Raw genomic sequence first — 26,097 nt, 5'->3', positions numbered from 1 at the left:
CTTCATTAACCCTTTATTACAAGTCACGCTCTTATAGAAGTATATGTGGACTTAAGTGAAAAAAATCAAATGTATCCAAGAATAAAAAACACAGCACATAAAGTAGTATATGCATTCCAGTGTTCGCGCCGGAGAGAGCGGGCGCCCAGGAAAAAGCTCTTCTAAAACGGCCTGGCTCAAGCCCGCCAGCCAGCTGCGAACAGTTCAGGGCGGCACAGGCCGGCCTCAGGCACAGTGTGGGGACCACCACCTCCTCCCGCAGCCGGGCGGGTGGGCAGCACCAGCTCCTGGGGCCTCCCGGCCAGCGGCAACCCCAGGCTGCTGAGAGGTGCCAGGAACAACCCCTCAGGCTCGGTGGGCCACATCTGGCCCTGCAGGGGCAGCAGCGAAGACATCAGTGGTCTCCTGGGCTTCAGGGCCAGTCCTCAGAAGTCCTCCTTTAGTCGGCCTTTTTCAGAAAGATCTGGAAAAGCCCGCCTAGGGTCAGCAGGGGCCACAGAGCTGACCCCATGTAGCTACTTGGAGCAGCTCCTTGTTCCCTGTGCCCTACCCTGTCCTGTCTCACCTCGCTCAGAATGACCCACACCGGCGAGTCTGTCTGGATGGAGAGGCGCAGTGCTTCCAGGGGACCAAAGGCAGGGTCCACCTCGCCCTCTGCCACACCTTTGTAGAAGGAGCCTAGGGGATGGCAGTGCTGAGAGCTTGCCCCAAGACCCCTGCTCAGTCCAGCCTCTCCCCCCACCTCTGCCTGCCTGACCCCACTCACCTATCTGGAGGTAGCCATCAGGGCTCCGTGGGTACCGGAGGGTGGCTGAGCGGCCCTCCTGCAGGGCCTCCTTGTCTGACTGGGGGTTCTGGGGGCAAAATCAAGGGGCTGAAGCAGAGGCTGTGGGAGAGGCTGGCCTCAGTGCACACCCACACGCTACCACACTCACATCAAAGGGCAGCACCTCCACAGAAGTGTTGAAGAGCTTGTCCTCTGGGTGCTCAATGTTCCCGCTGCGGAAGAAGAACCTGCAGCCAGGCCGGCCTATGAGCTGCTGTAGTGTGGGAACTGCCCAGGCACGCTGCCCAGCAGAGAAAAGGCTAGGCTTGGGCCCTGGGTGCTGGGCAAGGCTGGGACCACCAGGGGCAGCCACTGGCTGTGCAAGGTAACCAGGGCCTTACTCAGAGGGACTATGGTGATGGGTAGTGTCACTGAGTTCCTGTGGGCCCTGCCTGACATAGTCTTTACAAGGTAGCTACCATTACACACCCTGCTCTTCAGATAAGGGGACTGAGGCATGGTAGGGTTAATTAACTTGCTGGGGTCACAGAAATGTGTGGTGAGGCCTGTACCCTGGTAGCCACCCTGCCCCTCCCCCACGGTAGACCGGTGGGTGCTGTTACTGACCGCTCAAGACGCAGTGGCTGGAAGAAGCGAAAGCGGATGAAGTCCCCCGCGGCAGGCGTGAAGGCCCAGAAGAAGTCCTCACGCAGGTAGGCCTTCTCCAGAGTGAAGTGCTGGTATGTCTTGAGGCTCGTGCTCACTTCAGCAGGGGGGTTCATGTGCTCCTTCCGCAGCGCCTGCTTCCCAAAGTCCTTGTCCTGTAGTTCCAGAGGGACAATGGTGTTAGAGTGGGCCCTGGACTAGCCCTGCTGTCCCCTTGCCCCACCCCAGCCCAGACTCTGCCTGTACTCAGCCGGGCTCACGTGGGACACAGCCCACCTTCAGTTTCTGAATCTTGCCCGCCAGTGAGGAGTGCGTGCCCACGTGCTGGAAGAGGGACGGCTTGAAGCGGATTCGGAGGTTGGCCTTCTGCCGGTCACAATGCTTCTGTGGAGGGAGGAAAACATTCTAGGTCTGAGCTCATGCCCCACCTCTGAGGACAGGGCATTCTCCAGCCAGCAGCACCATGTCCTTAAGTCAGGGCACACCGGCAGACAGTTCATGTGGAGGTTGCCTGCTCCACTGTGCAGGCTGCCTCCGTGCAGCCCCTACTCACCGCATCCTTCTCAGGGTTGCAGACCTTCACCCACAGAATATGGTCAAGGAGCCAGTCGATGGGTTTGTCCCGGTAGAACATGAGGATGAACTCCACAATCAGGCTCAGGTCCAGCGACTTGAACATCTTCCCTGGTGGAAAAGGGGGGTAAGGGGTGCTGAGCAGGCAGCTCTGCCCTGCCCTACTTCCTCTTAATCCCTATGGGAGCCACTGGGGAGGGTCTCACAACAAACCCTGTGTCTGGCTGCAGGCAGGTGTGGGTCACAGTGATGGTGACTCTGAGGGCAGGTAGGAACAGGCCAGATGGGGCTGCAGTGGCCACTCCAGGCATAGGCTCCCTACATGATGTTGTAGGGTATGGGGAATGGGGTATGGGGTATGGGATATGGGGCAGGGTGGGGGGAGAGGATTATGATAGAGATGCAGAGGAGGGTGGGTCTGAGGGGCTCTGTTCAGGTCAGTGGGGGGGGGGGGTTGGGGGGGCACACCAATGAAACCCAGCTGGGAGAATTCCAGGATCATCCAGTCCTCCGAGGGCTGCTGGAGTGCGAAGTTCTTCATGGTGCTCAGGTAGTTGGGCTTGGCCACTATATCGTCCTCCAGCTTCACAGGGGCAGAAGGGGGCTGGGACTCAGGATGGGCACGGGCGTGGGGCAACATGCATCCCCCAAGCCCAGCCAGGGTCTGGGAGAGGGGGCGCAGAGCAGGGTGTCAGTGCTGACCTGCACATAGTAGACGCCTTTGGACTGCGCGTACATCATAAGGAAGCAGTAATCAAGGTTCTGTTTGGTCCTCCACCTGTGGGGCAGGGGCAGGGGCCTCAGGAGCTCAGACCCCTCCACCTCTGGTATGGCTGCCACAGGCACTCAGTGAGTAGAACCTTCCCCCCACCTCCCCCAGGCAGGGCTCCTCCAAAGGAGAAGTGGAGGTACTGCAGCCAACAGAATGGGCCCTCAGCACAGGTGGGATGGTTGCTGGGGGTACTAGAAGGGGGCAGTGCTAGTACCTGACTCTTTCCTTGGGGTCCCCAAAGGATTCTCGGAGTCGGGAGAAGTCAGGGTAGAAATGGGGGGAAGGGGAGATGACCTCCAGGAGCCCAGAATGGATCTCTGTGGGGAACCTGGGGGACAGGAAGGCCCAGTGGGTGTGTAGCCTCCAGGGCCTGGAGCAGGGGCAGAGCTGAGCCAGCCAGACCCTGTCCCTTATTTGAGGCCCACTAGGCAGACATCACCCACACCACACCCAGCCTACTGAGGCAATGGGGCTTGGAGGGGTTGGGCCACCTCTACATACCCATTGCCTTTCGGCCAACAGGGGAAGCACCCCCTCCCCCCCCCCGCCCCGAGAGGTCACTGTCTTGTGGGGACGCAGGCATCTGCCTACTCAATACCCCACAAAGGGCCCTCCTTCCACCAGCTTTTTCAGCTGCCAGTACTCACAAGGCCTTTATGTTTTCCGTCACCACCGAGGTGTACTGTGGGTCAGTCTGTGGGGAGACCAAGCACCCTCCCTAAGCAGGACTGCCGCCCCAAATGGCCTGGAAGAAGGGGCTAGGGGTAGCGGCATAGGCTTTGGGTGACCCCACACACAGAGGGAGGGAGTCCCCTTTCCTGAGGGACAAGTAAGGCTGGGCCTGGGTGCCACAGGTGCCTCAGAAAAAGCCCTTTGGGCCTGGCTGGTGTTGCTCAGTGGTTGAGTGTCGACCTATGATCTAGGCGATCGCAGTTTGATTTCGGGTTGGGCACACGACCGGGTTGCGGGCTTGATGCCCAGTGTGGGGCATGCAGGAGGAAGCTGATCAATGACTTTCTCATCACTGATGTTTCTATCTCTCTCTTTCCCTCTCCCTTCCCCTTTCTAAAATCAATTAAAAACATTATTTTTAAAAAAAAGGAGAAAAGAAAGAGAAAGGAAGGAAGGAAGGAAGGTAGGAAGGGAAAGAAAGAAGAAAGGAAGGAAGGAAGGAAGGAAAGAAGGAAGGAAGGAAGGAAGGAAGGAAGGAAGGAAGGAAGGAAGGAAGGAAGGGAAAGAGAAAGAGAGAGAAAGAGAGAAAGAGAGAAAGAAGAAAGAAAGAAAGAAAGAAAGAAAGAAAGAAAGAAAGAAAGAAAGAAAGAAAGAGAAAGAAAGAAGAAAGAAAAAGAAAGAAGAAAGAAAGAAAGAAAGAAAGAAAGAAAGAAAGAAAGAAAGAAAGAGAGAAAGAAAGAAAGAAAGAAAGAAAGAAAGAAAGAAAGAAAGAAAGAAAGAAAGAAAGAAAGAAAGAAGCCCGGCTGGGCGTGGCTCAGCGGTTAAGCATTGACCTAGGATCCAGGCGATCAGGGCTCGATTCCCAGTCAGGGCACATGCCCGGGTTGCGGGCTGCAGCCGATCAATGACTCTCTCATCATTGATGTTTCTAGCTCTCTCTCTCCCTCTCCTTTCCTCTCTCTGAAATCAATAAAGATATATTAAAAAAAAAAAAAAGAAATAAAGAAAAAGAGAGAGAGAAAGAAAAGAGACAGACAGACAGCCCTCCCGCCCTTGGGGTGGGGCGCACTAGGTAAATGTAATCTCCACGAGGGGGCGCTAAAACGTTTCTTTCCTTTAACTTTTTATCTTGATGAATTTGTGAATGACAGTGAACTTCTGATAGCTTTCCCCTCTGGCATGCTGCCCTGTTTTCATTTCTCCTTGTAGTTACTTGGTGCCGTATGTCCTCCTGTGAGTGCGTTGCCAACCCGCGCCCCAGCCCACTCGCCTCGGCAATCAGCACCACGATGACCGAGTCCTCCTTCTCCTGCGGGCTCAGCTCCGAGATGAGCGAGTGCAGCGTGTCAGTCAGATACGAGTGTACCTCACGCCGCACACTGGGGATGCCCATCACCACCGACACTGCAGAGAACAAAGAGTCATCAGGTATGACAGCGGGGCCCCGCCCCACCCCTGCCTCTGGCCCCTCCTGGCCCCGCCCCTACCTCCAGTGCGGCCCTGGCCCACGCGCACAGCAGGCTGCAGGCTGCTTTCCTTGGCTAGCAGGTGCGGCAGGTGGTGGAAGACGGTAGGCAAGTGCAGCACGTGCTTGTGCGAGATGTTCCACGGCTTCAGTCGTGGGTCCTCTGGGTGGGTCGGGAAAGGGCGGGTCAGACATCGGGGCCTCCCACCAGCCCCGCCCCCCCTGCCGCCCTCTCAGGCTCTCACCGGTCAGTCTGCCCCAGGTGCGATTGCCGTCCCGGTCTCGCAGCGCCTGCCTCTCCGACACTGCCCTCTTGATCTCGTCCAGCACCAGGTTGAGCTCCTTGGAACGCTTGAGGCTCTCCTGCTCAGCTGCATGCAACCGGTCACGCAGCGCCAGGAACTCCCGCTGGTACACGTCCACCACATCGCCTGTGGGTGGTCCGCAGGCTGTCACTAGGGGGCGGCCTAGAGCTGACCTACAGCCGTTTGAAGGTGCCCGCGCATACCTCTGGATGCCTATCTGTGCGAGAGACCATCTATACCTGTTCTAGTTCCTGCCACATGGGAGCTTTCTGGGGTTGCACAGGGTCACTCTGAAGTCACACTAACACACTTGTGGAAGAAAAGCCTCCACTGGGGGATTGGAACTCCAGCATTCTCTCCCTACCCCCCGTTTTCTCCTTTGAGGAGGTATCTGAAGTGGGAGGGCAGCAGGATCTCTTCCAGCTCCAGGTGGGGCATTCCCAGGCAGGGGCTGGAACAGCCTCAGGCTGAATCCTTTCCACCCAGTGACTCTGAAAGCTCCTCTGGCTTCTCCTTGCAGTATCTACTCCAACCAGGGGGTGGGACACCCAAAGGTCCCATGCAGGGCAAAAAGACCCAGCCCTTCCTCAAGGGGCTTCTTAGCACTAGCAACCACATCTGGATTCCCTCCGTCTCACACCGGCCGAAAGAGCTGGCTGCTGCTGTTCCAGCCCCCAGCACTCAAGTGAGCAAATGATGTTGAGAAACTAGTCCAGGTCATTCAGTGAGTCAGCAGCAGAGAAGGGCCATTTCTGAATGCCCTGAGGCCTACTTCTTGGGACACTTGTGCCTGAACCTCCAGCTGGATCCCAGTTTTGGGTGTTGGGGTGCAGGGATGAGGAGCAGCACAGAGGTGGGGCGGCCTGACAGTATAGAGGAATCCCCAGGGTGCCCCTACCTGGCTCCACCGGCTGGGCAGGGACCAGTGAGCAAGTATGAGACAAACAACATTCCTGCCTCAGCTGGTACAGCAGGTCCTGGAGGGCTACACATTCTAGGCCTTTCTGGTCTCACTAGTGTCATCTTCATTTGACATCACATACAAGTCCTTGTCCTTGCCTATGGCCCATGTCTTCACACACACATGCTGTGCTCTCTTTGGCCTGAGATCCCTTTCTTCTTCTGGGCCAAATGAACACCCAAGTAGCCTTCAAGGCCTGGTTTCAAAGTCCCTAAATCCAAGAATCCTTTCCCATCTCCAGACAGCTCTTCTGCTCCTCAATCCCTGGTGGGGTCCCAGCCCCCAGAGTGCCCTGGATGGTGCCACTCCCCACAGTGGGCACCAGAGGTCACAGCCAAGGCAAAGTTCAGTCACCTCAGGACACAACTACTTTTACAGCACTCTATACCCAGCTAGCCCCCACCTCCACCCCCACACCCAGCCTGCCTGGGGGACAGCCCTGAGGGGTGTGTCAGGTTACAGGATCTTCCAGGTTCTGTGCTGAGTTCCAAGGCCAGGTTACTGTGGAAATCTGAACACTTGAACAGGAGCTGGCCACCCCCAAGGCTGTGGGTGGAGGTGCTCAGGCCCACCAGGAGGCAGTTCAGAGTCACCTGGACACCTGGACATAGCAGGTGGGCCTCCCTCCTGCCTGCATCCCTGCCCATCTACCTATAGTATTGGTCCCTGCTGCCTACCCCCGTGCAGTGGAGCCACTCAGTGCTGCCTAGGGCAGCCTCCTGCAGTGGGCCCCTTTGTGAAGTAGGGTGAATGTAAGGAGGCCTCAACCCCCTCTGACTGCTGCCTCTGTCATCCCGTCCTCTCCCTTTTCTCTGGTCTTTAACAGCCTGCCTCAGGTAGACAGGCCAAGTGGGCAGCGGTGGGCACTGTTGCCCTGAATCACCCTGACTACCAAGGCCTGGGCATAGCCTGCTCCATACTGTGGCTGCCCTTCCCAGGGGCCCAGGTCCTGAGGTTCCTCCATTTACAAAAAGGAGATGGGCCTGGCTCCTGCCCATCTCCTGCCACAGAACCTTTTATCATTTCCCTGAACGCTGTAGGCCCTGTCCCTCAGCACCCTGCCCTTGCTCTGCCTGTTGCCTGCAAGGTCCCCAGCTTCACCCTTATCCCTGGCTTCTCGCTTGTGGGTCCAATCTATCCTTGCCTGCCAAAGCCAGAACTTAAAGCTCTGTGACTACCTATCCAGGTGCTGAGCCTTAGGCCAGAGTTCTTCTAGGCCCTACTGGCACCCCACAATCTTCACGGGCTGGGTGGCTGGACTGAAGGGGTGAGTGGGCTGGGAAGGCAGCTAGAGTGATGGGAAGGGCAAAGGTTTGGGAGCCCCTGGTTTCTGGGGTTGGGGCAGAAGTTCCTGGGAGCTAGGGCTGAGGGGACCTAGCTTCTCCTATCCATACATTCCTACCCCAGGGAGGTGGGGTAGGGGGCCTGGTCCCCACTACAGCTGGTCCCAGGGAAGGACTGCAGCTGTGGCCATACTATTGGAGGTTTTCCCACTGGAAGGCAGAGTAATCAGGACACCTGAGGACCATGGACCACAATCTTCTCTCTGGTCCCCTCTTGGCTAAAGAACCAGACCTTGTGCCCCATGCTCAGGGAAGGGGAAAGGGGCTCAGAAGGGCACAGGCTGGAGCCTGGCCCAAGGAGGTCTGTTGTTAACCAGCAGGTGGGGTAAGGGGTGGAAATGGGGCAGGTGCTCACTTCCTCTCCAGGACCTTTACCCATGCTCCCAGCGGTCAAGGGCTTCCACTGCTGCTGAAGTACAAGATGTTGGGAAGCTGGGGAGTGCCATGTGGATGAAGCTGGCCCCCTAGAGGATCTGCTGTCCTCCCTAGGAACAGGTTTTCAGCAGATACTTGGCTGAGGGCTACAGTTTGAGTGCTAGCAGAGGTGGTGCACAAATGTGGTCAAGGCTGGATGTGAAACCCATATCCAGGGCCCATCTTGCCAAGGCCTACATGTCCTTCCTGTCCCTGCGCTTTCAGGATGCCACTTTCTCCTGCTGCCTCTTTCCTCTCTGGCTACCTGCCCACCTCCTCCCTTCCCTATAGACCCAGGTTCCTCTGCCCTTCCCCTACGTACCAGTGCCTGGGCCAACCCTATCCTGAGTTCCTCACTTGCTGCAAACTGGATGCCAGGGTCCAGTCTGGCCTCAGCCTGGCTTAGTCTGGCTTCCCCACAGGTGTCCATAAGCAGGAATAAGAAGGGGTCACATAAGAGCTCAGATTCAGGCTTCTCTTGAGGCCTTCAAAGGTGTGGCCCTAATGGGCCCCCAGAAACAGTGACAGCTCTGGACAAGAAGGGCTCAGGTCACGCCCTCACTGTGCCTCACAGCGTCCTTGGCTTCCATGCCCCAGGGGTGAGGACCCTTGCTTCTGAGCTCCACAGTTCTTTGGCTGAGGGTGCTCTCATACTCCCCAGGCCCTTGGAGTATCAGTCTCCTCGATGCCCACTTCAGGGAGAGTGGGCCCTAAATGGAGACACTGGAATCCCCTCACTCTGCTGCCCTGGACACTGGTTTCCTGTGGGCAGCCAGGCCTCCAAAGGTGTCCTGGTGGGGCTTGCACTGCAGCTCCTGACATCAGGCTGAGGGCTTTGCGGCTGCTGCAGGAGGCAGACAGAAACTGTACCCTGGCCAAGGACAGGGTGTAGGGGCTCATCACTCCACCCGCAGTCAGACAAGTGTGCCTCAACCCTTCCGATATAGCCCCACCTGGGCCTCCATGCCAGTCTGCTTACATGGTCACTCTTCCAAGGATCCAAAATGCCATTCCTAAGGTGACACCCCACCTACAGAGACTGTCCCAGCCATGCTCTCCCCCAGGTGATACATCCCACCTACAGACCTACAGAGAACTCTGCCCCAGTCATGCCCTCCCTGTGACGAGCCCTAGGGGTATCCCCTCAAGGCCCCTGGCCCCCACACAAACAGGACGCTGTAGGCTGGGCTGGGCTGGGCTGGGCTGGGCAGGAGCAGGTGGGGAGGGCTGTTGGGGCTTAGAGGGTCAGGAAGGCTCCAGGTCCTCCCCCAGCCCTCCTCCTCCAGACTCATTTAGTGTGGTGTGGGGGAACAGGGAAGCAGGAGGTGGGAGGGAAGCACAGGGTCAGCTGACCTCAGCCTGATCCTGCCGAAGCCTTCTGCAGGAAGGCCAGGAGGCAGGAAGGAAGCCGCTTTTCCCGCTGCCTCCTGTGCTGCAAGCTGGATGGGCCAGGGCTTCCTAGGGCTCCTCGGCCCCAGCCATCCCAACCAACACACAGTGCTGGTGCCGCCTTCCCCCATCTCCTACCCCCACGGTGCTGGCCCAGATTCGGAGGCCCATGGTGGTGAACTGGCCAACTTGGCCAAACTTCGGGGGGGGGGGGGGGCGATGGCCCGATGAGACCACACAAAGTGAGTTAATCGGCCGCTGGGGCCGGGCTGGGCGCTCCCGGGCCAGCAGCCACAGGAAGGCCGCCCCAGCACCCAGGGCCCTGCGGGGAGTCCTGGGGCCAGATGTCACGGAGGAGGGCCGCGGATCCCCAGGGAGCAGCAGCGGCGCGGGGCTGGGGCGAAGGGGTGCTGGGAGGGAGAGGGTCGCTGCCCGGCTGCCTGCCTCAGGACCACAGTACCTACTCCTGCTCGGGCGCCTGGAGCATCCCGGGGAGCGCCCGGCACAGCCGCCGCCGTGACCTTGCCCCTCCGCCCCCCAGATGCCCGCCGCCCAGCGGGAGCGACCCCCGGCGGGGGCGTAACGTGCTCCCGGAGGCGGGGCCCGGCGCGCGACCCGGCCCGGCGGCGGCTCGGCCCCGCGGCCAGGCCCGGGCGGGAGGAGGATTTCGATATTCCCGCAGCAAACAAGTGGGGGCGAGGAGGGGAGGGGCGTCCTCCGCGCCGTCGGGCGGGAAGGGGCGCCCGCGTCGGCTTCCGGCCGCCTCCGGCCCACCGCCCGACCCGCTCGGCCGCGGGCGCCCGGGCGCGGGGTCTGGGGCGGGGCGGGGCGGGCTCACCTTTCTGGCCGCCGAGGGCCGCGTACCAGGAGAGCGAGAGGAAGGCGCACAGGCAGAGGAGCAGCAGCGTCAGGAAGGTGCCATTGCGGAGCCTCATCTCGGGTGCGCGGCGGGCGCCGGCGGGGCCGAGGCCGCATGGCCCGGGGAGCCGGGGCCGGGGCTCGGGGCCGGGGTCGGCGGGGGCCCCGGCCCCGGGGCGGGGCGTGGCGGGGCCCGGAGCCGGGCCGGGCCGGGGCCGGCTCCTCCGGGGCGCGGGGCGCGGGGCGCTGGCGCGGGGCCTTCCTCCGCCGCTGGGCCGGGCCGGGCTGGGCTGGGCTGGGCGGCGAGAGCCGCGGCCCGGCCTGAATCCGGGGCCGCGGCGGAGTCGGCAGCGCAGGGCGGGGCGGCCCGGATTTAAAGGGGCCGCAGCACCCGCCGCTGCCGCCAGCGCCACGAGGAGGCGGGGCGGGGACCGGCGCCCGGCTGGGGACCGCGGCGCCCGCGTGGGCTCGCGGGGCCGCTCCGGGTCCGGCCTCCGGTGGGTTAGGTGGAGGCGGGTGCCTTCCCGAGCGCGGCGGACCCGCTGCGGTGCGGGCGGCGCGCCCTCGTCCCCCGCAGCCCCTTCTTAGTGACATCTCCATTATAACCCCCCCAGATACGGACCCTGTCCCCGTCCACTCGGGGATCCGCAGAGCTCTCCGCCGGGTCCGAGGAGGGTCTAGGAGGTGGGAGGGGGAGGGATGGCTGGAGCTGGTGCCGCCTCCAGCCAGGGGCCTCTGCCTGCAGGACCTTTCTCTAGTTGGCCCGATAAAGGCGTGCTAGGGACAGAAGGTGCTCCTGCTTCGTAAAATAGGGACCGTGGGGTGATTTTAGGAGTAAAGAAGCTGATGTGCGGGAGTGTTGGACACAGTGACCAGCCCAGAGTTGGGCTGACCTCCCAGGTGCCAGGCACGGGTGTATGGAGGCTGGCAGAGCCTCAGGGTGGTGCGGTCGGCGGCCCTCACCGTCCAGCGCCCCCTATCCCTTTACTGCAGGGCGCTTACACCTTTATTCCTGTACCATCCAGGCTTTGCACAGCCCTCGGTGGAACCAGGGAGGGGACAGCCATAGAGGGACTAGTCGGGCAGGCATTGGGAGCCTTAGCACCATTCCTAATAGTCCTGGCTCCTAGCATTGGCTGCAAGGACCCTGGGGGCCCTGGTGGGAGAGGCCTTTCTGGGATGGGTTCAGACTGGGAGACGCTGAGCATTTGTCTTCCTCTTTCAGCCCAAGCCTACATCTGGGGCAAGATAGGAGCCTAGAAGAAGGTAGGGCCTGGGCATTTTCCTCTGCAGAGAGACTTCTGCCAGGAGCAGGTGAGTCAGGGCCAGCGGCTGAGGGAGACTTGATCCTGGGGCCTGATTAAATGACTGGCCTCAGTTTTCCTTCAGGCCTGTTTCCAGTGCTGAGAAAGTGGTACTGCTCTCTCACCTTGCTAATGAATTCTATGAAGGGAGACCGGCCTTGTCGCAGCCTTCTGGAGGTAACTGTCTTGTTTTGTGTTCCTGTTTTCACAGGCATCTTCTATTTGTCGCAAGGGATAATGGTTTTTCATTTGGGCTGTGATACAAAGGGTTTAATTTTTTTTCTAGGTGTGTATTGAAGTTTAAAATGCGTTGATTTAAGGAAATTAAACCAGTAAAAATTAAGGAGATGGCTTGTTAGAAACTAAAGTTTTGAGAACCTCACCTGAGTCCCCTCCCCCTCTACATTCTGGCTTTGGGGCTGGAAGAAGGGTGGGTGGGGGTGGCAGGGATGGCTCAGGATGGGAGTGGAATTCTGCCCAGATGCCTGGAGACTGAAGGGCCTCTGTCAGCACTGGGACTGTCCAGGGCCAGGGTGGGGGAGAAGGGTGGTGATTGACTTTTGGTAAGTGTGAGGTCTGGAGTGATGGAGAATGGGAGAGGGGCTAGAGTGAGTAGACTGAAGGCGGCCACACACAGAAACTGATGGCTGAGTTTAGGCAGCCATAGTGGTCCAGGGAGTGGAGAAGGAGGGCAGTCTTTCCAGTCCCCATCTCCCCCCCCCCCCTGCAGCCAGGCTGTTTCCTCCCACTACCCCATTACAATCCCAGAGGGGGTTCTCTGGGCCACACACCCACTTCGGGGCACACACCCACCACTTGGCTGAGAATGGGTCAGCACCAGGCCTGACTGTCTTGCCAGAATTGTACACTGAGGGCGGGGAGGGACATCCCAAAGGAAGAAAGTCTGGTGCTACCACTAGTAGGGGGCTGCAGAGGGGGTGGTCATGGAAAGAGCAGAGGCGTAAGGGGTATGTCCCCCAAGGCCTGCAGAAGTGACATCGCTGTGAGAGACGGCCCACTGCATGCAATCATTGGGCCCTGCTGTCCGAGAGCTTCACGTGTCCCTCCCTGTAGCCTCTGCACTCCCAACTTTATCCTTTGAAACGGCAGCAGTTGTCTGGCTCCTGGCCAGTTTTCCACAGCTCTCTGCACCCTTACTGTAATGAATTCCTCAGGGCCTGCCTGCAACCCAATTCCCTCAGGCACTTCTAGGCAGGTGAGCTCTGCCTGTCATCCTGCAGCCTAGGATGGGGCACCCCCTCACCCAAGGGTTCACCTTTTTGCTGGGGACAGTGACACTGGCCCCCATCCAGGAGGGAGGGTGGAGCCAAATGGGCATAGCAAGTCCTACTTTCTCTCCAGACCCTGCTGTGGGCCTTCCTTTGTTCTTGCTTCCCACAGAGTGAAAATGACCCTTTGTGTTGGGATTCCATGTCAGCCCTCAGCCCACACTGCCTTCTGGAGGTTTTCTGGGACAGCCCCTGGCAGTGGCCTCTCTTTCCACCCTTCTTCACCAGGCTTCTTAACCTGTGCTCTAGGGATCCAGAATTGGGGAGCTCCAGGAGCTGAGATAAGAAAAAAAAAATTCTGTCTTTACTTTCACTAACCTCTAACTGAAATTTGCATTTCCTTGAGTTGTGAATGGAGGCAGTAAAGTCCAGCAGAATTCACAGTACTTGTGGCTGTCACACAGAAATCACAGGGGTTTTCATACGCGCTGCAGGTGCTGCAAACCCCTCAAAGTAGCAGTTACCCGCTGCTACCTGGTGTTTCTGGTACCTATTAGTCCTACCTCTGTATCTTATAATGTCATAACTTTGTGTGTGTGTTTATGTTTTGGCATTTGCATTTCAACATTAGCAGTCCTTTTGTAATGCAATATACTTTATGCATCTGAAAACACGGCTCTAAGCAGGGGTCCTTCATCTTCTCTAGTTGCTAAGGGTGTCTCTGGCACAGTGAGAGTTTAGAAGTCCTGCCTAAGTCACACCTCATCCCTCTGCTGGCCTTCTTTCCTTGGATGCCTCATTCTCACATTCATTCATAACAAAGGTCCATGGGGCTCAGAAAGCTTATCCTGGGGGAAATGACCATGCCTGAAGGGCAGAGGGCCTTCCTGAGAAAATAAGGTTAGCAGTTTGATCCAGGGGAGAGGAGAAATTGCCTTGAAAAGGTGGCCAGGTGGTTCAGTACATGCAAATGTCTCTGTTGCAGGAACCTCCAGGCCAGCCAGGGTAGAACTCAGTGAGAGAGGGCACCAGAGGCAGACAGGGTAGGGCAGAGAGAGCACCAGCACCTAGCACACCGTATCAGTAATTTGGGTTTTTACCCTTGGAGCTATGGGGATCCTCTAAAGCAAGGAGAGGAGTGGGGACTGCCCTGGGGTCAATACAATCAGATTTGCATTTTGAAATGATTGCTTGGGCAAGCATGAGAAGGGACTAGAGAGAGTAAAAGAGGAAGCAGGGAAGGAAGTTTAGAATACACACCTGTGGCATGAAAATTATTTTGAGCTGAAGGCATTTGAGAATAGGCTTTTTTCCTGAAGTCCCTTATCTGCCTAAAAGCAGAGCTTCCCAAAAGAACTCAGCTGTCCTAAATCTCTTCCCCAGGAGCAACGAGGGAAAGACTGATTTTATCACCTAATAAACCCAGACACACAGCTGTCAATCATCTCTTCTCCTAACGGCCCATTTATCTTTCCTAAAAGTCATTTATTTCTCCTATAAGTACCTTTCTCCCCCTCCTCTCCCTCTGCTTCCCCTATTAAGTTGGTATATAAGACCCCAAATTCTAACCGCCTAGTACTTGAATAAAAATCTGTTTTTGTTCTTGTTAATCTAATCTGTCTTGTGTCATTTTAATTCACAGGCCCCAACTACTAAACCTAAGAGGGTAGAGAAAAAAGTTTCCTGCCTCCACATAAGCATCTCTCCACCACGAAAGATGGTCTGGAATGCGGGGTGGGGGTTAGAGATGACAAGTAGATGGGTTCAGGACAGGCTTTCCGAGACCGTGTATCAGGAACATGGGCTAGAAGGACAGCCTGTCTGGGTTCATAATTCTGGCTCCACCACTGTGTGTGACTCAATCCTTTCTGAGGCCATTTTCCCAGCAGGTAAAATGGAGGATAATTATCAGTTAGAATAGGCTTGATTGCCCTGGCCAGTGTTGCTCAGTGGTTGGCCTGGGCACAGGAGGGTCCTAGATTCAACTCCCGGTCAAGGGCACATACCTGTTGTAGGTCTGATCCCTGCCCCTGGTTGGGTGTGTGCAGAAGGCAACCAATGGATGTGTCTCTGTCACATTGATGTTTCTCTCTCTGTCTCCCCGTTGTCCTTCGCTTCCACTCTCTCTAGAAATCAATGGAAAAAAATAGCCTCACTCTTAGGGTGAGGGTTAAAAAAAAGTTTTTTAAAATCTACTTTAAAACAAAAAAAGAGTAGGCTTGCCCAGCCGGGCGTGGCTCAGCGGTTGAGCGTCGACCTAGGATCCAGGCGATCGGGGTTTGATTCCCGGTCAGGGCACATGCCCGGGTTGTGGGCTGCAGCCGATCAGTGACTCTCTCATCATTGATGTTTCTATATCTCTCTCTCCCTCTCCTTTCCTCTCTCTGAAATCAATAAAGATATATTTAAAAAAAAATAGGCTTGATTATGCCACTGTAATAACCCCAAATGTCTATGATTTAATAAAGGTATATTTCTCAAAGCTGCATATCTATCAAGGGTCCCTGGGGGCTCTGCTCATGGTAGTTCCGGCCCAGGCTACAGGAATAACCACCTGAGCATAGAAGGCTTCCCTGGCAAAGGGAAAGAGAGCCCTAGAAACTCCAGCACTGGCAAATAAATAAATGCTCTGGCCTCTACCTGATACATGGCTCTTCTGTCTCAGGTCCTTCGCCAGACCTAATCAATGGTCTCACCTCAAGGGAGCAGGTGAGTTAATATATATAAAATATTCAGAATACTTCCTGGCATAAGAGAAGTAGTGTGGGAATGTTACTACTGTTGTTATTGGGATGTACAATCAGCCAGAACTGCTGTGGTTTGAGGACATGGCATGGTCACAGCTGACTCTCATGTTTCTGGCCTGCATTGTGATCATAACTGCTACTGGGAACCCTGGGGCTGCCATCTGGTGTGGGGGAGTGGTGGTTCAGTACTCTTGGATTCAACTGACGAAGGCCAAAATCAATTGATTTAAGCTGTCTCATGATCCAGCATTAGGCCTGTGGGGACCCAGAAGCTCAGTTGCTGAGATGAGGCCTTGATCCCCTGCTCAGTGTGGGCCCAGCTCACAGGCAGACTCCAGCTTCCAGGTGGCCCCTGTGGGCATTTTACCAGCTTGGGTTATATGTGCATTCCTGACTCAGTGGGCAACAGTGCTCTGGTTGGCCAAACCTGGGCCATGTGCCTACCCCACCCTACCCACAGTGGGGGAGGAATGAATAGAGCACCGGGAATGGGGAATGCATATCAAATCTGGGAGCAGGAGTGAGCAAGACTTTGACCCTCTCCCCTCACCCCTGCGGTCTTGGGGAACCGCAGTGCCTGAGGGTGGTGGAGTGGGTCACTGCAGCCTAGTGAAGGGCTGTGCCCTTCTCAGTAGCTGCCAACTTCCCATCTCACATCCTTTTTTTTTTTTTTTAACATATCTTTATTGATTTCAGAGAGAGGAAAGGAGGGGGAGAGAGAGAGAGATAGAAACATCAATGATGACTCACTGATCGACTGCCTAGCCTGCAACCCGGGCATGTGCCCTGACCGGGAATCGAACCCCAATCACCTGGATCCTAGGTCGATGCTCAACCGCTGAGCCCCATCGCACATTCTTTAATAAGGTTATAGTGGTGGCCATACTGCCAACTTTTTGGCCTGGCCTCCAGGAGGCCCAGGCCCTGTGGACCCTCCATCCCTCTCTTCTCTCCTCAGTTCAGGGCCTGCCAGACTGTAATTCCTGGGTGCCATCCTGAGCGCTAGGCAGAGCAGGGTACTGAGGACCCAGCCTCAGCCACGAGGGCCTCCCCATGTCCTCCCTTCACCTGGTCACCTGTGCAAAGCCCAGCTGCACCCACTGTCCTGCCATCAGGTGGCTCGAAGCCAACTACCGGGCATGGCAGCCCTGCAGAGCTTATCAAAGGAGAACCCCTTGGCGTCCTGCCTCAGAGTGTGAGGGTTACAGGATAGGGGACACACTCTAGGTCCAACATGAGCATGACCCCCAAGCCCCCCTCCTCCCTGAACACGCTACTTGAGCTCTCTACCTGCCAGGTGCTGGGGACAGGCTGAGCAAAAGAAGTGCCCACCGCCAGCAGGTGTGCAGGGATGTGAAGGAATTGGGTCCTGGATGGAAGGCCAAGCAGGATAAGGGGAGCTCAAGCTCCAGGCAGGGAACTGATCCGATCCGTTCACAGAAACTTTGGAGCAAGAGAAGGCGGCTTAGATTTCAAAGCTGCACATTTCCAGGTTTTCGACTGGCCAGGGTGGGGGTTGGGAGAGAGGAGGGACAGAGCCCTGAGCCTAAGCTGCAGGCCACTACCCTCTCCATGTGACCCCAAACTCCTTCCCAAGGGAAAGCCAGGGCCCAGACACCTTCTCACTGCTCAGCCTGGGACAGGCGCTCCCTGGCAAGTGTTACGCTGACCTCTGGGGCCCCAGCCAGGTTGGGAGTCCCTGCATCCTCCTGCGCCTTCTCTTCTTCCTCTGCCTTGAGTTGCTGTCACCTAGTCTGCCAGGCCTAGGCGCCTAGCTCCGTTAGAGGTCACCGCATGGTCTCCTGCGGCCCCCAGAACCTTCAGCAGTCTGGACGGCCCTCTGCTGTCCGGATCCCCAGAATGCCCGCCCTGGGTAGGTATAGACGCAGGAAGGGGCGGGATCATCGGACCCCTGTCGTCACCCTCCTCCGAGCCCACTTGGGGTCCCACTTAATGAACAGCCTTAGGGGACCTGCAGCCCGACCAGGCCACTTGCGACCGGTGGATCTGACTCCCACTCGTAGAGGTGCGCTCTCCCTAGTTGCTGCGGGAAACAGGAGCCCCTGCCCGCTTCTCAGTCGGCCAGAGCCCCGTACAGCTCTGGGGGTCCAAGGACGCACCTGGGGAGTAGGGTCTGGCAGGTTGACGCCGCTCCGGCGGGATGGGGACAGGGTCGGGTGCAGCCTCCCCAAAGGCGAGCTGCGGACCCCCTCCAGGGACGCCCCCGCCCGTTGGCCTGAGCCCGGGCCGCTCCCTCCCGGGCTGCCAGCTTTCTCCAGGCCAGGCGGGCGGGACCGGGCTCAGCGGGAGAGGTGCTAGCGCCGCCTGTCGGGCTTAGAGTTAGTTCCTGCCGCTCTTGGGCGCAGGGCTTTCTGATAAGTATTTACAGACAAGGCCCCGCAGGCCTCGGTCCGCCTCCCTTCCCCCATTCGGCGCTGGTGGGAGCTGTCTCCAGCGCCCCGTGCGCAAGGCTGCTGGCGACCCAAGGCGCGGGGGCCCCCTCAGTGCCCTCGGGAGGGCGCAGGCGTTCCACTCCCGGGCCTAGTGTCGGCAGCCAAGCTCAGAATGGCTGCTGCCACCCTCCAGCGTTCGTATGGGCGGCCAGGGTGATTTCATGCCTCACAACCCGGTATTACCTAAATCCCATCCATGTTTCTTCCTGGCTTTATTTTATTTCAACGATGACTCGACCCCCCTTTGTTCCCCCACCATAGCCCCTGACACATCTTGGCTAGGCTGTAGGCCTTTGCAGGAAGGGCTTAAAGAAGGTGATATCCATTGCCTGGGGATTTTCCTGAAAGGGTGGCCACGGAAAGCTCCATCGACATTTAGGATGAGCGATTGCCATGGGAAGCAGTTGGAAAGGTTCCTGGCAGGAGGAAGAGCCAAGGAGAAAGTCACCAGGTGGAATGGTTAGGAACTGGGGGGTAGGGGGGGTCCCTCTGGTGTGAGGGAGTGGCATTGGAGTCCCAGCCCAGTGTGACCTGGGGGCCACCCCACCCTTGCCCCTGACCCTGTTCCCCCACATACGATAAACTCATCCCTTGGGCGTAACTCAGGGGTCTAGAGGAGCCTGATCCCCTGTGATCCTCAGTCTCAAGGGTGGCCCAGAGCCTCTCAGCCTGAGTCCTGTAGTGGCCGTGTCTCTGGCTGGCCCAGCACCCACCTCAAGGCTTGGATCCATACCCCAAAGAAAATAATGGATCTTCAGAAAACCATTATCAAGGGATGGGATTGTTTTTGGAAGGAAGGCAATGGGAACTGAGGAGGTGGTTACAATACACCAGAAAGCAATAAACCAAATCAGACAACCTCCTGCCACCCCTGCTCCCAAAGTACCCTGGAAAGTCTCCACTCAGGTCTCTTCCAGGTTCCCCACTCTTTCACCCCCACCATTGGCTACAGTCTCCTTCCTAAAGTTCCCATCCCCAAGTTGATACCCCCAAAGGCAGCCAAACAACAACTAGCACACCTAGGGGGCATCACCTGGGAGCCGGCACCCAAGTCATCCCACCTACGTCATCCCACTCCAGCCCCATTCAAAGATGAGGAAACTGAAGCTGGCCATTTGCTAAAAGATGACAGGGTAGTAGATAGTTGGTCTGATTCAGGCACCAAGCTTCACTCCCCCTTGCCCCCCAAGTGTGAATGCCATGCCCTGGAAGGTGAGGAGGTGGCCAGTGGGCACAGGGGAGGTTGAGGAACTCCCTGCAGCCCAGGGAGGGGAAGGGCAGAAGATGGAACTCAGTTCATGAGGACAGGGTCTAGTTGAGCCTGGCCTCCCCACTGCTGCTACCAACCCCTGCCGCCTGGCTGCCTGCTAAGATGTCATCAAGATTGGCGGCATCCGGGCTGGGGATCTCCCTGTGGTGGTGGCTGGTCATGGGACGCTGACTCACTGCCGGCCTGACCACCTGACCTCGAGTAGGCCGGCGGAGAGGGCCCTGCCAGGGGGTTCCCCTGCCGCAGCCTTGTTTACCTCTCCTGCCCTTGGGGGAGGGCGGGGAAGGCCTGCGCCCCGCTGCCGCCGCGGGGCATGCTGGGAAGGCCACCGCTGGGGCTCCCCAGGGCCGAGGGTCTCCTGGTCTGTTTTCAGGGGCCCGTTTCCCGCCATCTGGCTTCTCCCTTCCTGCAACCCCACCTTCCCAGACGTTGCCAAAGCCAGGCGGTCCTGCGGGCAGCCTCCAGTTTCCGACAAACCTTTGTACGGGGGGCCGCGCCTCGGGCCCTTCCTGAAACCAGGGTTCCCCAGACCACAGGGTTCTCCTGGTGTACCCCCCACCCACTCAGCAGGGGACACTGGAGCCCTGGGAGCGGGAAGCCTGGCTCTGGGCCCAGGCTGCAGGGGCTGCGAGGCTCCTAGGCTGCTGAGTCATGCCCTCGGGCACCGTGGGCTGTGCAGCCTCTGCCCAGCACCGCCCCTCCTTTGTCCCTGACCCTGTCTGCAGGGCGTGGGCGCGGGCGCGGGGTCTCTTTCCCAGGCTCACCGTAGGGATGCCGGGGGACCTGAGAGGGGACTGTCCTCTCTACAGGGCTGTTTTCAGGGATGCACTGCTTTGCCTGCTCTGGAACACTCTGGGAAGGACCAGCCACAACTGTGGACAGGTCCCTGCTGTGCTCGCACAGGCGAATCACCTTCGAACCTGACTAATCAAATCCACCCAACCTTGGGGGAGGTGTGTGTGTCTGGGTTTCCCATGCCTTGAGGTTACCTGCTCCCACAAACCCCTCCATGACTTTAAAAGTACATGACTTTGACTCAACAGGCCCGAGCTGCTACGTACAGGACCCCACCGGGAGGCTTCCTGGTGACATACTCTTCCTTCAGGCTCGTGAACAGGTCACTTGTGTCAAAGCATGTTTCTTGGTTTCCAGTTGGAGGGCTGTTGGTCTGACCCCTGGGCTGCGCATGAAGCCAACAGGCCTGAGACCCCACAGGCCCTTGGGCGCTACCTGCTGAAGGGAACCCCCGTGCCGACCGGCGGGTGTCCAGGCTTCCACCGGGAGTGTCTTGGGCTGTAGTGGTACTTGGCGTCTACTGAGGCTCCAGGGAGCTTAGGCTGGCCCTCCAGCTGGGTGCGGGTGGGGTTTCTGTGCTCTTTCGGCACCTCTAAGCCCTAGTTCCTATTAAACTGGGAGCGCCTCTCGCGCTTGCTCCTGAGGGGGGCCAGTGTCCCTCAGCCCAGTGAGGGGCCGTCCTGGAGTGTGCGGGGGAGGTGGCGATCCCGGGAGGCCACCTGGGAGACCGACGCCTTCCAGCGAATGGGGGGTTGTCAAGAGCGGCAGGGTAGGGGCAGCCCCTCAGGAGCCAGTCTGATCCGGTCGGTGGTGCCCGCTGGGAGCCCCCCGGCTGCGGGCCTCTGCGGTCCCGCTCCCCCGTGTGGGGCTTCCCCGGCGGCCCGGCTCCGCTCTGCTGAGTCACGGCCAGGCCCGGGAGGGGTCTGGGGGCGGGAACCCTGCGGGTTCTATCCCCAGGTGCAGAGGCCTGAGTCCACGTCTAGATGTCGGAGGGCGGGGCCGGCCTCTCGGGGTCACCGGTGCACTGGGGGCATCGAGGAGAGGGGTCGGCGATGACGGGGGCAGGGGAGACCGCTAGGAAACGGAGGGGGCGATACGCGCGGGGGTCCGGCAGGGCGGCTCACGCGCCACGGCCGCAGCGTTGGGGGCGGGGCCGCGCGAGACCCCGCCCTCTAGGGGGCGGGACCAGACTCCGAGGTCCCTTACAAAAGCCGCCAGCCCGCAGCTGCGGCTCCACAGCCAGGCTCCTGCTCTCCGACGTAGCGCGATGGCCTCCTTTACGGTGAAGGCGTACCTTCTGGGGAAGGAGGAGGCGACCCGCGAGATCCGCCGCTTCAGCTTCTGCTTCAGCCCCGAACCCGAACCCGAGGCGGAGGCGGAGGCCACGGCGGGCCTCGGGCCCTGCGAGCGGCTGCTGAGCCGGGTGGCCGCCCTGTTCCCCGCGCTGCGGCCGGGCAGCTTCCAGGCACACTACCGCGGTGAGCGGGTCGGGCGCCCTCGGGAGCGGCGCGGGGCCCTGACGCAGGCCTGCCTGCGGGGCGGGTGGCCGCGCCTTCCCTCGAGATGGGCTTGGTGGCGCCTGCGGGGCTTTGTCCTGGCCGCTCACTGGGTGGTCGGAGGCCCGCGTGGATCCCCAGAGCAACCTCGGGTGACCAAGAGTGGTGACCAAGGCCGGCTCTTGTGGGGCCATGGTCTGCCAAGGCTCTCCCGGCGGGTCTCAGGCCTGGGGCCTAAGAGGCCTCCCCTCCCCCGGCCATGATGTTGCAGATCTTGGCGAGGGTGCTCTTGGGCGTCTTCGCCGGCTGGCGGCGGGTACAGGGTGGTCAGGCGGGCACTCGGGTTACACTGACATCTTGCTGCTGCGGAGTCGGGGCCTGCTAGTGCCCGGTGGGGTTTCAGATCGTGACCCGGAAGAGCCCGGGCGCCTGGAAAGAGGAGTGGTGCGGGTAAACAAGTGTGGGGGTGCAGGGGACTCGGGCTGTGCGGCCTGGCGCTCAGTCCGCGGCGGCTGGGGGAGGAGAGGCCGGGATAGACCGCAGGACGCCCAAGACCAGGCTGAGCCCAGACGTTATCCCACTGGTCGTGGGCAGAGGAACAAGATCAGAACCTTCTTCCGAAGTGGCTGCGTGGAACGGGAGGCCAGGAACTGTCCAGTGTCTTGACTGGTGGCTGCTAGGGGTGGGGTGGGGAGGTGTGGCTGAGAGGGAGGCGGCGGCAGAGGCAGGCTCCTGGGCAGGGCTGTGCTGGGCCCTTGCTGAGGGGTGCGGCCTGGGCGCCAGGCCCGCTCCTGGTTGGTTTTATTTTTGTAAGAACTTTATTGAGCTGTAATTCACATGCCATACAATTCACTCAAAGTGTACAATTTTTAGCATATTTACAGGTTTGTGCAACCATGATCACAATTTTAGAACCTTTTCACCACCTTATAAAGGAACTCTAATCCTTTAGCCATCCTCCCAGCCCCCCAGCCCTAGGCAACCACTAATCTCTTTTTCTCTATGGATTTCCCTATTCTGGACATTTCATATAAATATAAATATAAATATAAATATAAATATATATATGTAGCCTTCACAACTGGCTTCTTAATACTTAGCATAATATTTCCCAGGTATACCAGTGTTGTAGTGTGTCAGTGCTTCATTCTTTTTTGGTGGCTGAATACTAGTCAGTTGTATGGACATAGAGCCTTTTGTTTATCTGTTCATTAGTTGATGGATGTTTGGGTTGTTTTCACCTTTTGACACTGCCCCTGTTCTTATGGTACATAAGCTTTGTGTGTCTGGTGACCCACAAAGCTGGTCCAGCTTGCAGATGTATGGTGTGGTTTGACCTACATGGTGGTGCTTTAAAACCATTTGAGCCAATATCTAAAAAGGAGACTGGATACAAATCCATAGTTTTAGCTTTGTTGGGGGAGGAAGCAAGTGGGTGTCTTCCTTAAACCTCAAGAGGGCCAAGGCCTTTGGAGGAGCCTGGTTTCCCAGGAGCAGGTCACAGCTGGGGATCTCCCACAGTTAGAGAGAGGTCTGGGCCTGGTCAGATGTGAACTGAGGCAGCACCTTTGTGAAGGGGCAGCTGGCTAGAAGCCGAACAGTAGGTAGCCAGCTACTACTGCTGCTGCGCCTGCACACACGTGCTCTGCCTCCCCCGTGCGCCAGGGCCCAGGTTGGAGTTTGTACCTTCTGGGCAGCGGCAGAGTGAAAGCAATCGCCTCAGTCCTGCTTCCCCCTGCCTCAGACAGGTGGGCTTCAGGTATAGCCCCAAAAGTGCTCCTGTGGCTCAGGCCTCAGCCCTTTTCAGCAGTTGTGTATAGGCGAGGAGCCCTGGGTGCTCATGTGCTGTCTTTTAAACAATCTAGATGAGGACGGGGACTTGGTTGCCTTTTCCAGTGACGAGGAATTGACGATGGCGATGTCATATGTGAAGGATGACATCTTCCGTATTTACATTAAAGGTAAGGGCTGCTGCCTACCAGGTAAAACCGGACGGCTTGAGATTATAGGGAAAATCCCCCCAGCAAAGAGGAGAGGAGCTGCAGACAGTGTAGGGGCGTGATCATGGCTGTGCTTGGCCTGAGAAAGGAGTCAGTGTCCACCACAGTGGGTAGGGGCAGAAGGTCTCTGGGTTCACTGTTGATTGTGCCCAGACCAAGGGCCATGGGTTGGGGCAGCTTTGAGGGGTGCTGTGGGGTTTATTTTAGTGAAGGGCAGGACCAAAGCTGTGCAGACACAGCTCCCTGCTGCTTCTCTCCCACCTGGGCCACACGTGCCCAGGTAAATGTGCAGGTCCTGGGAACCTTCTGGCAGGTTCTCAGGTCACTTTGTTGCTGTTACTTGAGCGGCTGAGTTCCACATGGACTCAGTGTCTGGAGAGCAGGACCAGGGGCCTGCTCACAGTGGTGACAGCCCCGCAGTAGTGACAAGGGGGAGACTGTGGGACTCCACTTCATAGCTCTCTACCCTCCCTGCAGAGAGGAGGGAGTGCCGGCGGGACCACCGCCCCCCATGTGCTCAGGAGGCACCCCTCAACATGGTGCACCCCAATGTGATCTGTGATGGTTGCAACGGTCCAGTGGTGGGGACCCGGTACAAGTGCAGCGTCTGCCCTGACTACGACCTGTGTGCAAGCTGCGAGGGAAAGGGCATACACAAGGAGCACAGCAAGGTTGCCTTCCCCAGCCCCTTTGGGCATCTCTCTGAGGTGAGCAGGGCCTCCCAGCTGGCCAGGGTGGGCACAGGGTGGCTGGAGCCCCCTGACCCAGCACCATTTGCCCTTCTGTTTCCTTTCCCCAGAGCTTCTCTCACAGCCGCTGGCTCCGGAAGCTGAAACACGGGCACTGTGGATGGCCTGGCTGGGAGATGGGCCTCCCTGGGAACTGGAGCCCACGTCCTCCTCGGGCAGGGGACGCCCACTCCAGCCCTACAGCAAAATCTGGTGAGCACTGGTCTGTTGGCTTCTTCAGGGCCAGGTGGGAGGGCCGCAGAGCTGGAAGGCCTTCCCCATTACCTGAATTCCTGCTGTGCCTGCGCTGGTCGGGGCACTGCACAGCCATTGAGGTTATTTAATCCTCGCCAAACCCTGCAGAGGGCGGAGCACCGTCTTTGTTTTACAAACGGGAAAACAGGTGCTTGAGTGCCCAAGGCCACTAATTCACCTGCTCTAAACCTAGCCTGGGCCCCAGCCTGGCTCAGCACCGTTCCAGCACCTTTGTCTCTGTAATGTGCTCCATTCTCTTATGTTAGCTGCCCTGAAAGTCAGAGCCAAATGAGGTTGTCTTTATAAACAGTCACAAAGTTAAAAACTACACATAGCTGGCATTCTAGATTTTTGGATTCTGGTTTTATTACTCTTACTGTGTCCTTTGATTTACCTCATCCTTGGGGACAAAGGTGGGGATATTTGTTTGATTTTTGAGAAAATAACATATCTAGGATGTAATATTTTATACTGCGTATATTGAACCCCTTGTGGGGTTCTGATCACCAGGGTCACAGATGCAGGGGAACGAAGGGTCCCAGGAGGTGGCCTGGAATGGGAGGGAGCGAGGACAGTGATGGGGTGCAGGCTGCCAGGATAGGCCTGAAGGTGATAGCACTGCAACAGAGATCAAGATTGTTGAGAGATGTATTTTGAATTAAACATCGTTTTTATTTTTCAAACATCAAAGCTTCTGGCCCACCGGAGGACCCCAGTGTGAATTTCCTCAAGAACGTAGGGGAGAGCGTGGCAGCCGCCCTCAGCCCGCTGGGTAAGTGTTGGCCTGTCTGTTCTTCGATGCCAGCAGGGCCTTCTGGTAACTCAGTGTGAGTGGCTGTTTGCGGCTTTCACCTGAGATACTACAGAGGAAAGGGAACGCCCTTGAGACTAGTAAAGATTGGTTGCCTCAAGTCAGCCTTTGCCAAGTGTACCACAGGCCACTCAAGGTTGAATTCCCTGACAGATTCTTGAGCTTTCCACATGAGTGCAGGAGAATCAGCCGGCGTTTGGTTGACATCCCAGTACGGAGGGTGACCAGGCTCAGCTGTAGGGCTGGCCTGTCAACTTCTGCCTATCTGTCTTTTGGGGGAAGAACAGTTTGTATTTTCCCCTCGTGTGAGCCTTGGGGTTTCCTCAAGGACTTGGGTGAGTAGTTGAGATCCCTTTTCTCTTTCCCTCTTTTTTGCAACCCCGAACCTTTCCTGCAGGGCTTGCAGGTGCTGGGCAGCAGGGAGCAATAGAGGAAGGGGCCCTGTGTGACGCCAGGTTCCTAGTGTCTCGGGTTCAGAGTAGGTCTCTGGGTGAGAGAACTGTAGCACGTGTCCCCTGGCGGTGTGACAGGTGGGACCTCTGAGGTTTTTGAAAGCATCCACTGTGTCCGCTAGTCTGGATGTGGGTGCTGCAGGGCTAGGCCTTGTGGCAGTGAGAACTGATTAAAGGAGGTGACTTCTGGTTCAAGATGACCACAGATCCATGATCTCAGACTAGAAGAGAGTTCATCTTTGTGACTGCAGTGGCAGGAAGTGTCCACCCAGTCCCGAAGTTGTATCCAGTGTCTGAAAGAAAAAGAGGATGCCCATACCCCACCCGCCACCCACCCTGTGGCATACAGGGAATGACCGCCATCACCTCTTAC

The 26,097-nt window shown here is 57.9% G+C and overlaps 3 protein-coding genes across 10 annotated transcripts in view; 1 reads left to right on the top strand and 2 right to left on the bottom strand.

Moving 5' to 3' along the window:
• Positions 1-10,335, bottom strand: MGAT4B (alpha-1,3-mannosyl-glycoprotein 4-beta-N-acetylglucosaminyltransferase B). 5 transcript variants are annotated; one of them, XR_013998769.1, is made up of 15 exons: positions 10,165-10,335; positions 5,160-5,345; positions 4,937-5,077; positions 4,720-4,853; positions 3,425-3,471; positions 2,992-3,105; positions 2,708-2,783; positions 2,474-2,588; positions 1,986-2,116; positions 1,709-1,816; positions 1,394-1,587; positions 936-1,067; positions 767-854; positions 566-678; positions 1-463 (listed from the first exon to the last, which is right to left on the bottom strand). XR_013998769.1 is itself a non-coding variant. In XM_081136564.1 (15 exons), the coding sequence occupies exons 1-15, from the start codon at positions 10,259-10,261 to the stop codon at positions 440-442; spliced, it is 1,647 nt and encodes a 548-aa protein (XP_080992690.1). In that variant the 5' UTR covers positions 10,262-10,335; the 3' UTR covers positions 1-439. The 5 variants fall into 5 exon arrangements, 3 of the variants coding, with proteins under 3 accessions (XP_080992690.1, XP_080992691.1, XP_080992692.1); XM_081136564.1 differs by having other exon boundaries at positions 936-1,014; XR_013998770.1 differs by lacking the exon at positions 936-1,067.
• The window catches only part of SQSTM1 (sequestosome 1), a 23,770-nt gene continuing 7,862 nt past the window's right edge, over positions 10,190-26,097 (top strand). The window contains exons 1-8 of one of the 3 annotated variants that reach the window (XM_081136568.1): positions 10,190-10,266; positions 11,410-11,498; positions 11,574-11,665; positions 15,383-15,426; positions 23,344-23,439; positions 23,956-24,185; positions 24,278-24,419; positions 25,153-25,233. In XM_081136568.1, the coding sequence (XP_080992694.1) occupies positions 23,391-23,439; positions 23,956-24,185; positions 24,278-24,419; positions 25,153-25,233 (502 nt within the window). In that variant the 5' untranslated portion in view covers positions 10,190-10,266; positions 11,410-11,498; positions 11,574-11,665; positions 15,383-15,426; positions 23,344-23,390. Of the gene's footprint in view, positions 10,267-11,409; positions 11,499-11,573; positions 11,666-15,382; positions 15,427-21,175; positions 21,461-23,343; positions 23,440-23,955; positions 24,186-24,277; positions 24,420-25,152; positions 25,234-26,097 lie in introns of those variants that run through there. The other 2 variants (XM_081136569.1, XM_081136567.1) reach the window with 2 other exon arrangements.
• The window catches only part of MRNIP (MRN complex interacting protein), a gene marked incomplete at its 3' end in the record, with an annotated part of 25,777 nt that continues 24,478 nt past the window's right edge, over positions 24,799-26,097 (bottom strand). The window contains exon 7 of one of the 2 annotated variants that reach the window (XM_081136571.1): positions 24,799-25,945. Of the gene's footprint in view, positions 26,018-26,097 lie in introns of both variants that reach the window. The other variant, XM_081136572.1, reaches the window with a different exon arrangement.

Source organism: Miniopterus schreibersii (genome assembly GCF_964146895.1).
Source record: "Miniopterus schreibersii genome assembly, chromosome: 4".
NCBI lineage: Eukaryota > Metazoa > Chordata > Mammalia > Chiroptera > Miniopteridae > Miniopterus > Miniopterus schreibersii.
This window is presented reverse-complemented; position numbering and strand designations above follow the sequence as displayed.

What these genes read in the sequence shown, in the direction of transcription:
- MGAT4B (XM_081136564.1), bottom strand. Translation starts at nt 10,261, where the DNA reads ATGAGGCTCCGCAATGGCACCTTCCTGACGCTGCTGCTCCTCTGCCTG. An exon ending in GCAACCCTGAGAAGGATGCG is followed by an intron (nt 1,817 to 1,985) that starts GTGAGTAGGGGC and finishes CTCCCTCCACAG; the next exon opens with AAGCATTGTGACCGGCAGAA. An exon ending in TGTGGGTCATTCTGAGCGAG is followed by an intron (nt 464 to 565) that starts GTGAGACAGGAC and finishes GGGCTTTTCCAG; the next exon opens with ATCTTTCTGAAAAAGGCCGA.